Below are 11,939 nucleotides of genomic sequence, written 5' to 3'. Positions count from 1 at the left end.
ACGTTTGTTTCAAGTCGTTTTTTTTTTCCTTCCTTGGTAAAAAGGGTCTCGCCTTTGACTCTATTTGCTAGTAATTCTCCATGATGCCCTTTAATAGTTCATGTTCTACAAATGTACTGAAAGAAGAGTCTTATAAATGAATTTTCAAGCATTAAGTTGAATTTGCAGCTGTAACCATGTTATAAAGGAGCATGATCTGGAGCAGAAATTAAAGATGCATTTGATTTGCAACTGAAATTGGAATGAGAATAGATTAGAATGAGAATAATCATATTTCTTTAAGCATTTAGTTTGTGACTAAAATTGAAGTTAGAATAAACTTTGAATACTTAAGGAGAGTCAAAATTATAAAGGATTGGACATTCGCATTCTTCTTTAGAATCAGAATGGAAATAAAACTCACTCCAATCAAATAGTTGAAATACCAACCAAATAGTTGGAATAAGAGCCGCTCATTCTTATTCCTATTCTAGAACCCAACTCCATTCAACCAAACATTCCTTAAGAAGAAAAAAATTCACCATTGAAGAGCTTCCCAAAAACTCCATCAAGCAAAAATGTATGCTTGAAAATGTTGTTGGCCCTTGATTCTCCAATATTCAAAAGCTCTCCACCTCTCGTCCATCTCTTAAATGCGAAAATACAAACAGCAACATGCCGATAGTCTCAATTTACCCTGGAAACATCCAAGGCACTAAACATGCATAAATTAAGGGCTCATCCTCAGTAGGCACCGTAAGATCAAGACCACAGTTGTATATGATTTTGCCCTCATCCTCCGTAGGCAGCATGAGAGCAGACGGCAGTTGGATATGAATTTGGCAGACAACTTCCAGTTTATTAACCAACCATGATGAATGCAAAGTTTGATGCTTCCAACATGGCTATCTGGACCAAGTCCACATCATGCAGTCCTGTTTCTGAAAATGATAACATATGGCCCTTAATGAAGAATCTGGCTGCCGTAGTCCTGGTTAAACTTTTCATAGCGGTGGGCATGGAGATGGGCTGACGGCCTTGTGTTTTTCAGAGCCACTTGAATATCTTGGACCGTGACTGGACCAACTGGAGGCAACTCTGCAAGTAATAAACAGGTTAGTGACATTCAGCAAGTATAAATTGGTACAAACATTCATCAAAAACAGACGCAGAAGGTTTAAAAAAAAAAGAAGGCTTGCACCATTTATCTATATCACTTGCATGTATTCAGCGTAGCACCATGTGTATTAAAAAGACAATCTTTATGTTGATCCCGGATATTGGAGAAGATCAAACACTTCTTCCAAGCACTTGTCAGTGACTCAGAGTTATGAAGTAAAATCCCTGTAGCAAGAAGTTGCCTGATGGATCATCCCATGATTCTCCATTGACAAAAGCCAAAACCCTTCATCAGAAACGCCTTGATCAGGGATCTTGGTTTGGCCAAATTGGATACAAGACAATATGCAGGGAGATCAAAGTCTTCCCTCAAGGATTCACTACAGAGAATAATTAGGGATTAACGCTGAGAGTTACTAATCTTGGAGATGCTCTATTGAGCGATTGCAGAAGGTGAGGTGCAAAAACTTCAAAAATCTGTTCTGGAAAAACAAAATATACAAATTCTAAAGCTACAATCAGTCCCAATTAATATGCTTATTCAACTTCAGTGAATTTTAACTTTTAACGCCACCAGTGCTGGTCCCAAGCAAGGATGGAAAATGTGGTTGGTTGGTCTTAGATTGACAGCCAGTGATTATACTCTGTCAAATTATGAAATGGATCCAAATTCAACTTGGAGAATTAGAATACGTAAAGCCAACATAATAATTTGGACAAGGCTTGATGGTTTTCGGGGGCCATAAAATAGAATCATGAAGAAGAATACTCACCATCTTCATCGACTGGTTCCTGTTTGTCCTCCAAAAGTACCATCAACCTCCTTAATGGCTGCATGGCTGCCTCCTTGCATACTAATCGGATGTCTGAACCTGAGTAGCCTTCTGTCTTTTCTACAAGAAAATCATATGGAATCTGTGCTTCCCCAGGAGCCGATGGCAAGAGATCCTCAAACATTGCATGCCTTGCTTCCGGTTCTGGAAGAGGGACAAGGATCTGATGGAAAATGATAATGGAAAACAACTGAGTGCGAAAAGCGAAGGGAAGAAAAAGAGCAAGCTCTTTCAAACAACACTACCACATGGTTTCAAAGTCTCCAACGTGATCAAATGTATCAGTGAACTAAAGCAGTTGCCATATAACATTATGGCCAGCAGACCAAATTGATCAGTAAACAACCCAGGATTATTATTCATCTAACATTTCTTAGAGCAAACAGATTTTGTTAAAAGGAAATTCTAGAATTGCTTAGAAGATAACCCTACAACTACTCCATGTATCAGATAAAAGAATGGCATATCTAAGCTTCTAATGGCACCGAAGAATGTAGAAAGATAATTTTGGACCTGAAACGAAATTAAGGGCAAACTATTTTTCTTTCCACTTTATATTCCTTTTCCTTCATTTTGAAATTAACCTTCAAAAATGATTTTTTTTTTTTAAAAAAAAAGACCTCAGTTTTATGCCTGAAAATGATGAAAACAATGTCAGGCCGCACACTAAAGGTAAGTAACCTAAAGCAGTATTTCGGGAAAAAAATAATGCCTATATGGCTATTTGTCTATGATCATATAGATAATTCATGTTAAGGATACTCGCTTTTCAAGACGCCGGAGCATAGCTGCATCCAATTCCCAAGGTAGATTAGTTGCAGCTAAGACGAACACAAGTTCATTTGTCTTTGTCAAACCATCCATCTGCATTAAAAATCCAAACAACCAATTGTTATTGAAGTTATGTACTATCCTCATCATAAATTTGGTGCACGCTAATGTCAAACTACAATTGACAATTATTACTTTACCTATACACAGCAAAAAAAACAATATTCAAGCGAAAAGAGAAAAGCATGTGTTCCATCATCCTTATAGTTGCATCAAACGACTAACTCAGAATAGGTCTTTCTTTCCTCAGAAAATTTGGTTGGTTCTGAGTCATCTGATGGTTTCAAATAATATGAATCAAACAGCTCTAAAGGCCCCATGGCATTTCTGGCTGAATACATGATAAAAATCTTTCAAGGATCAAATGTAACATCTCTTAACCGTTTCTGAAAGATATGTAAAACAAGCCTTTTACACTTTAATATAAACTCCAAAAGCATGCATGCATATCAAAATACATACACACTGTGCTGCTAAACCTACCTTTTGGAGCTCAAGGAATACAACCACATATATAAGCCTGTGAGACAAACAGTCATGCTGAAAGACTTCTAAAGGTTTTTTGAATATGATAGGAACCAAAAACTAAAGTACCGGTACCAGCATCCATACTGGTAGCTCACTGCCATGGTCTGATATGGTAAGGTACTGTACCAACACATGATACACTTCTTAGTGCCAGTTCAGCAATAATAAGGGTACAGAACAAGCATCGATACAGTATCAATACAGGGCATGTTCTGGTATCTATATCTTGCCCGCATGGCCAGTATGGACAATGTGCAAGAACACCTGGATCCTTGCTGGGATGTTTGTTCATTGTCCCGTCTTTACAAAATTGTTGTTCTTAAAACTAATTGATGGTTAAATTGACTTGAAAAAAGCTTTCCTTTCACCAACAACTTTATTGGAGCTATTTTTCTTTGTCCACATAAATGGAATATTTTTTCTTTTCCTGAAACCTGAGATAACACAAAATGAGATTACCTGTATAAGGAGCTCGGTCTTCAAACGTCGACTAGCTTCATGCTCACTTCGTGCTTCACCACGTTGACTAATGATTGCATCAATCTCATCAAGAAAAATAGTAGATGGTGCATGGTGCCTGGCAAGCTCAAATAAAACTTTGACTAGCTTCTCTGAATCACCTGCAAACTCACAAAAATTTAAAGATTGATATAAACCCATTTTTCAATGATAGATCAGATAAACCAATAGAAAAGATATTACAAAGAAATGCACTTAAAATTATTACTTGCATCATCTTCTTAGGATTAGTTGTGTTGTTTAAATAAGGGTAAGTGATAGTCTTGCAGGAACCTATCGACCAACAGAATTTTCTTTCCCCATATATACAATCACAAAGAATTCTATAGGAAACAGAGAATTCTATTGTGTTCTTTATACAACTCTGCTGCTTCCTTTATAGTTAAATATCAAAGGCAAACTTTGTAAGTCAGACATAAGATCCTGGTGTACAATGAAACCACCAAGCTCTGACAACTCCAAAACGAGACGAACGAACCGACCAATAATGCACCTTTCATTGATCAAACTACTACTACTTCTTCCTTTTGTTTTTGAGTTCTAGATGATACATTAAGATGAAGGAAAATATATGCAAATTCATCAGGGAATATAGTTGTTATTCCCTGCCAACTGAAAAATTTGTTGATATGGAAAAGGAAATTCAGGACAGAGGATAAGGACTACCAGAATTAACAAACAGTGAAATACAACAAGAATTAGAACATATAAACTAGAAAAGCCACTCAGGCAGCTTTAGAATTTTGACAGAAAATATCATCAAGTTTCGGCATTATGTAAACAATCTACAAAAATAACAAATTTCAGTCACTATCTATTATGGAACACATACAATGATCCTATCAATCAAATTTTACCTTTTGTTGTCACAGCCATCTTTATGAGTTGGAAACTAAAATAATGATGATAAACAAGCATATCACAGGAGTGAGAGCTGGAAGACTGATGTTATCACAAAAATTGGAAGTAAATGAATGTCTATTCCACTATCACATACCACGCCATTTGCTGACAATTGATGATGCTGAAATATTGAAAAATGTAGTCTTGCATTCAGTAGCCACAGCTTTTGCAAGCATTGTCTGGCATACAGAAGTTAAGACTCAGGTAAGAAGCACATTTAACTCGTCAAAATGCAGCACAAATGTATGTGTATATATCTTACCATTGCTAGGATTTTCAAACAGTGGTAAAACGAAGCTACTTTTTGGAACACAATGTTACCTGGACACATTACACAAGCTCTAAATTTTGACATAAGAACCTCCAAATAACGAGAAACATTGCCACATTTTTACCTTATGGGTCTTTCTATAAATTGGTACAGACATGCTTATCACTAATAATCAATTGGACCTATTCCACAATAACTTAATACAAGCTGCTAATTCCTTTAATCAATATAACCTTATTCAACACCTTCTCTAAACATGAGCCAAAAAAATGTAGGATAGGGGTGTCATCACATTTTGGATAATTGAAATTTTAGATTTTTTTTTTTTTTTGAGTCCAAATGTCTAAACCAACTACAAAGTTAAAATTAGAACTCCTGCGTGTATTAATAATATAGGTTCTCTAATATAATGTCACTAAGAGGATTGACATTTTAATTTTTTAAGCCTGTTTTTCTTAGCCTTGATTTATAAACATTTGGTCAAGATCAATCTATTTGTCAACTGGTCAACTTGGTCTAGTACTCTCTAGTCTAGTCCAGAAATGAAGTATTTTAAACAGGGAATAATAGGGATGAAACAACATGAAACATGTTTAAGCACCCCATGTCACACATGTAACTAAAAATTGAAACCACTCTAGTTGAGACAATTCACTCAGGAATGAATTTCAAAATACATGCATCCATAACTCCTAAAATGCAATGGCTTTTTGAGCAAAAGCACTTATCTGGTATCTACTGATAAGATGGATCCCTGTCTTAAGATTTGCTGCCCAACAGCCTCTCTATATGAAAAGCAAATTTGGTAGCTATCAAACCGAGCCATTTTAATTGAATTTCTGATTAGACATCATCCGTGAAGGTCTGAGACCACTTTTTCCAAGTTAATGCTACATCCACTAGATTGCAAACATACCCTTCAAGATGCCCATCACTTATTAAATCTTTTACCATAGATGTCTTCCCTGCACCTTACCTTGCTCTACATACAACAATGTCCACCCAGAATAACTCCTTAATTGCCTCTCCTCAAACAAGACAGTCTGTGAAATGCAGTCTTAACATCATACAGATAACTATATAGATATGTAATGTAGGCAAATAGTAACAAAATGTGACCAAATTCAACCACGATAACATGATCCAAATATTTGATAATGCATAGGGTAGCTCTTTTGTAATGAAGAACTGAGTACTTGCAAGCTATCACATGCATATCAAATGTGACATCCAAAGGAGAGGTTCTGGTACAACAGAAAAATTAAAGGTAAAAGTTTGACCTAGTATTGGTATGCATAATCATACTCGGTTATGCATTATAATATAGATTAGGCTTTGTACCAAGGCCAAGGTGGTTTTATGAGACTACCTCGAGCACGCAACATCTACAAGAGATAACTACCAAGGTACCATGATCAGGGCTACAAAAATAACTTAGTCCAAAAATTGTTGTTAAGATGTGCACATTTGAAGCAAATAAGTTTACATTAAATTGACAGATAGTATCACTTTATTTGCATAGCGAATAGCAAGTGAGCAGTACAAAACTGGGGAAAAAAATAATTGAAAAAAGGGTAAAAAATGAAGTCTAAGTACTTATGTAGTTATGTTTTAAAGCACATCAGCGGAAAATAAGAAAAAAATGATTCCCATTAAAGTTATTGCAATGTACAACCTTCCCTGTTCCCGGGGGACCAAATAGCAAGATGCCTTTCCATGGGGAAAGAAGCCCGGTGAAGTACCTGGAAATACATGTTCAATGAAAATTAATATCAGTTCTCATGCAAATTTTAGTTGAAAGTTATAAATCTAATCTAAATGCATTCATTGCAAGGAAAGGATATAGAGCAAATCATTTAGTAATTCAGCATTCTAACCTGAAATTTTGATTGATTGAAATTACAAGTAGCAATATCTAACCCGATCAGGGAGAGAAACAACATGAGAATATGTGAAGATTCAAAAGAGAGTCCTAGTGCTCAAGGCTCCTACCATTGCGAGGTCTGGGGAGGGTTAGACGTATTCAGCCTTACCCCCACATGTGGAGAGGGTGTTTCCATGAGAATATGTGTACGAAGACTAAATAGGTAAATCATCACGTTCTGTAATGACAACTAGCAGCTAACATTTATGCAAACATGCAAAAAGTTTTCTAAACTGCTTAGGTTTCAAAGCTTCTACTTCTTACTTAGTGATATTGTTAAAGTTTGCTTTGATTATTTTCTCAAATGATTGGATGCATGGTTTGTTTCTTTTGCATTCTACTTGTCATATTGTTGATGCAAGATCCACATTCCTCTAGTAAACTCCTGTCTTCATAATTCGACCCTAACAGAAAGCCACCCATTCAGATTTTTATTACTAATCTATATATAGTCAACTAATGGGTGTTGATATGATATTATCCCTATAACTAAATATTATTGCCCCCACATCTTCAGTGACCATTTCAAATTGGTTCTCAGAGACACAAGCACTGAAGAATTGGAACTACTCTACTCATATATTTACATATTTCATCACTTTGGTCGCACCTAAAGCTCAAATTTCATAGTTTAAGAAATAGTTAAAGGGCATTCAGTATGTAACAAGCTAACTCCTCCTCAGCACAATTTTAAAGCTATCCTTTATATCAAGGATGAATCCTTCATACCTCCCCCATTTAGCAAATCTGTTTAATAAACATGGTTTTGAGTAATAAATAAATAAACAATACAGATATAGAATTTCAAATACCAAACCAATATTTTCTGATATGTACTGAAGATATGAAAACAAGAAAAATGATTAGTGACACAATACAACCTGTAAGCTTTGCCGGTTAATTTTACATGATGATTAAAATGAACATCCGCACAAATCAATTTAGTCAAGGTGCAGGTTATGCTCCATAGCAATTCTAAACTCTGAATTATTGTTGTAAGAAGTGTTTTGATGGTGCATGCATGATATTCAATAGACCTAAACAAATGAAGTCCAAAAACCAACATGTTAGTGCCAAAAATATATCATAAAAATTAAGACGGGGTGGAACCGAGAACCAGTTCTGCATAGCCCAAGACATACAACTTACCATAACTAATGAAAAGACAAGAACTCTACTTAAAGCACAAAGGACTAGATATAAACCTGGTACACCTGGTTAATATATTTTTGGAATGACTTAAAAGCTCGTCTAGGAAATAATAAGCCAAAAACCTAATATATAGTCGAAAGCCAGTCTAATGAATTGAAGGAGATAGTAGTTGTATATGGATTTTTGAGCATAAATTAACTATTTCATGCAATACAAAGCAAAATCAATGGATCATTATGCAATAAAACTACCAAATCAGCAAACAAGATTCAGAAGGGTAACATGAAAAGTAACATTTTCTGATAACACATTATGTAAAAACACTTATTCTCAAACATAAAACTACCAAAACACTAATTTGAGGTAGCAAAAAGGTATAAAGAAGAATTTTTGGATATCTACAGGCTAACTTCAAGAACATTTAAGTAACTTTGTGCAATCAGTACTAATCCATAAAATGAAAGGATAAACAAACCTACTTTGGGTACTTTATTGGCATGACTACTGCTTCCTTAAGAAGGCGTTTCGCATTTTCTAATCCTTTGATGCTTTCCCACTTTACATCAGGACTTCCACGGATGATGTCTCTGCAGCAGTGTGTGAGACATGATTAACTGATGAATATTTTGTTCCATATCATGTCAATGTTGACGTATGAAAATCCAGACATTTAGAAACTGAAATTTTGAAACTGCTTAGCTGCCATTATCCCTGACATAACACACTGACCTGCATAAAGTCTCTGCCAAAGTACGCATTTCTGCAGACTCAAAAGGAGGAAGTAGGGGCCTCTGACTGCAAGTGAATTGTTGGTAATTTAATAAACTTCAGAAAATAAAGCAACATTGCATGCAGTTTTGTAGCTTAAATGAATAAATAGATTGTCTATGAAATGGAAATTTTCGTGCATATGATACCTGGATATTTCAAGAATGCTTTCTCTAGAAAGGGGAAAAAAAAGTTAAAATAACAAAAAGAGCAATTTTGCTAAGAAATATAGTGGAAAGACTATTGAGAAAGCTTCTCCAAGATCTTGCTAATAATACAAACAAATAATTGAATTACAAGTCGTATGCGATTAACTGGCAAAAAAAGAGAACCAGATAATCCAAAACATTTTTTATTTTTCCTCCTCCGATATTGTCACATGTACAGCAGTTCTGCATTACAGATCTTCATTGTCTAACAGATAGATATGTCCAGAAGTCCATATTGCCATATTGTTTATCTTCTATAAAAATCCTTGACGTTAACCTCAACCGACAAGCTTCATCCCATTATATGGGATCAGCCTCAAGGATTATGGAATGATTCATCAAAGTAGAAGAACTTTTTAAGACCATGTGCCTATGTTAGTTTTGTATGAACTAGTGCCAAATTCCTAAACGACAGCACTACTAAAGCACTTTTGTATCAACTATTCAGGACAGCATAATTTTTGACAGCAAGGGCATTGTTGTTTGTGCCATCCATCATTATCAAGAACCCGTACTCATAGAATTAAAAAAAAAAAAAGGAAAGAAATTCAGGGCAAAGTATAGTTTTTTGAATCACAGAAGAAATCAATATTTCTACATCATAAAGAGAATGCTGCCAAACTAAACTGTTTATCTTTCTATACGAGAACCATCGAATAGTTGAAACTTCACAACTGGCTGAAATTTTGTGTTGAAGCAAACACCAAACCCTAATCAACATGCATCCAAAAAGATTTAGGTTGATGAAATCTTACGGCCTTTCCGAGATAACTCCCGGCCGCTCATCAATTCTTCTCTCCTGTGACTCAAAATGAGAGACCATCACACTTCCGGCCAATGTATGCATCACCGGCGGAAATAAAGCAAATCATACCTGTTGCTCGAACTGCTCGTAAACAGCCAAGTCGGCAGTGTTCTTCCTGCTCCCATTGGCATGAACCGATCCATTCCCATAACTCACATTATGATCCGATCCAGCCTCCGTCATCTCTTCCTTTGTCTCCTTCTTCCTTCCGAACTTCATGTTGTAAAACATCTTGAAATCCTTCAAGAACCAATCAAACAGCTCACATCATCAAATCTTGAAAGCTACACAACTTCCTATCGCAACCCATCTTGAAATCCCTCGAGAATCAAGAAAGCAGCAAATAATCATCAAACCAACAGAGCCACATTTTTGAGGAACCAAGCAAAGAAGAAGAACAGGCTCAGAGAGAGAGAAATCCAAAAAAGAGAAGTGCAGGAAACCAAAGGATTCGAGAACACGAGAAAAGAGGAACCGCAAATTTAAATTATGTCCACAACCCACGGAGAGGTGAAGCACCCCCGAGAAGAGAAGCGCGATGAAGATAGTGGAACCAAGAAAGAGCAACATCCACGTACGTATCTCACGAGTTAGGGAGTGCACTGGCGGAAGAGTTCACCTCAAAAGTCCAGCGAGTGGGCGCCGGATCTTCTGCCATCTCTTCTCGGTCCGTCCGTCCTCCGTCCTTCTCTGCCTCTTTGATTTCCCTGTCCCTCGCTATCCTCGTGATACGGTGATACGGCGGCCAAATGGTGATAGAAAGAAAGGGCGAGAACGAGAAATAAAGAAAAGATATTAATGTAGTGCTTTTTATTTTAATGAAAACGACAGCCAGGCAGGGGCACGTGGCGCTTATTTTTCCTCTCATGCAAAGAAATCGGCGAGACCGGAAAAAAAAAAAAAAAAAAAAGGGAAATTGGGCACGAACGGAGCGGGGTTTTTTTTTTGTGCGTGTTCTTTTCCTGCAGAATCTTGATACGGCCTTGGAGCGTGTCGACTTCTCCCCGGCCAACCCCTGAGCAGCGGCGCGCATGTTGAGCCAAATGGATGGCACGGAGATGTGTGCTGATGTTGCTTGAGATTTTTCATATATTCCGCAGCACCTGGAGGACACCAGAGCCTCACCCTGGCTGCAGCCCCATGTGTGATTTTTTTTTTTTTTTGGGTACAGAAGTTGGACACAAGAAATGGGCTGGCTGGGACAACGAATCTGTTCTATTATATATAGAAATTTAGTTGCCTAAAATTCTCCATCCATCGTAATTCCAGCAGGAACAACGAATCTAATCTATTATATGTAAAAATTTAGTTTGCGAAAAAAAATCTCCATCCGTTGTCATTCGTTGACTAGGGTTGGAAATGAAAATGGATCCAATCTGACCAGCCATATTTCTACTCTAGCCTGATCTAAATGTTTTTTTTTTTTTTTTTTAAATTTCAGATCCGGATTAGCTCTGAAAGCTTTTAGAACATACAAATCCTAGTCCAATCGGAATCCGATTAAACTAGTCCCCAAAACAAGAAAAGTATGTTCTTCTCCTCCTCCATGACGTACACTCTACTCCAACCGCCACTCCATTTCATTTCAATTAATTTTGTGGTCATAGAATTGATTTTTTTTTATGAAGGGTAAGAGACCAGTAACTCATCACCAAACTTAACAACAAAGCAAGCATAGTTAAGAAGAAATTATAAACTTTTTATTAGAAAAAACAAAAACAAGTTCCGATGCCTGGGCAACATTCTACTCGATTTGAAGTTATAAAATTTTTATTAGATGATTTTTTGTTAATGTGGTTTGAATTTTAGATATTTTTATGGGCTCGAATTATGATTCGATTCGAAAATCTCATGTTGCGATGGTCCATGCCCGAAGCCCACCACTGACCTCATTGGGGGGTGCAGGGGCAACGTCCCTTGCGGTACGGATCAGTATAAATATTGTACTTTCTGCCAATCTTGATAGTTTTGTGTGAGAGATTTGAAAAATCAAATTGCGGCTAGGGTTTGGAGAGTTCTGAGTGGTTGTATCTCTCTTTTCATCATAGTGAAATTTTTTTCTCGTGTCTTGCTCGTGAACGTAGGCTTTTCAGCCGAA

General features: G+C 36.6%; 1 protein-coding gene across 3 annotated transcripts; it reads right to left on the bottom strand.

The window, feature by feature from the left end:
• Positions 1 to 435: 435 nt before the first annotated feature.
• On the bottom strand, positions 436 to 10,615 carry LOC105048140 (uncharacterized). Of its 3 annotated transcripts, none has more exons than XM_010927349.4 (11): positions 10,461 to 10,615; positions 9,911 to 10,081; positions 9,792 to 9,835; positions 8,789 to 8,854; positions 8,539 to 8,646; positions 6,659 to 6,725; positions 4,807 to 4,891; positions 3,750 to 3,910; positions 2,694 to 2,795; positions 1,872 to 2,094; positions 436 to 1,077 (listed from the first exon to the last, which is right to left on the bottom strand). In XM_010927349.4, the coding sequence occupies exons 1-11, from the start codon at positions 10,497 to 10,499 to the stop codon at positions 944 to 946; spliced, it is 1,200 nt and encodes a 399-aa protein (XP_010925651.2). In that variant the 5' UTR covers positions 10,500 to 10,615; the 3' UTR covers positions 436 to 943. The 3 variants fall into 3 exon arrangements, with proteins under 3 accessions (XP_010925651.2, XP_010925655.1, XP_019707139.1); XM_010927353.4 differs by having other exon boundaries at positions 732 to 1,077; positions 10,420 to 10,555; XM_019851580.3 differs by lacking the exon at positions 10,461 to 10,615 and adding an exon at positions 10,346 to 10,411 and having other exon boundaries at positions 732 to 1,077.
• Between the last annotated feature and the right edge of the window lie 1,324 nt (positions 10,616 to 11,939).

Source organism: Elaeis guineensis, chromosome 7, assembly GCF_000442705.2.
Source record: "Elaeis guineensis isolate ETL-2024a chromosome 7, EG11, whole genome shotgun sequence".
NCBI classification, from domain to species: Eukaryota; Viridiplantae; Streptophyta; class Magnoliopsida; order Arecales; family Arecaceae; genus Elaeis; species Elaeis guineensis.
This window is presented reverse-complemented; position numbering and strand designations above follow the sequence as displayed.

What these genes read in the sequence shown, in the direction of transcription:
- LOC105048140 (XM_019851580.3), bottom strand. Translation starts at nt 10,411, where the DNA reads ATGTTGCTCTTTCTTGGTTCCACTATCTTCATCGCGCTTCTCTTCTCG. An exon ending in CGGGGGTGCTTCACCTCTCC is followed by an intron (nt 10,082 to 10,345) that starts GTGGGTTGTGGA and finishes TGGTTCTTGAAG; the next exon opens with GATTTCAAGATGTTTTACAA. An exon ending in GGAACCAGTCGATGAAGATG is followed by an intron (nt 1,078 to 1,871) that starts GTGAGTATTCTT and finishes TATTACTTGCAG; the next exon opens with AGTTGCCTCCAGTTGGTCCA.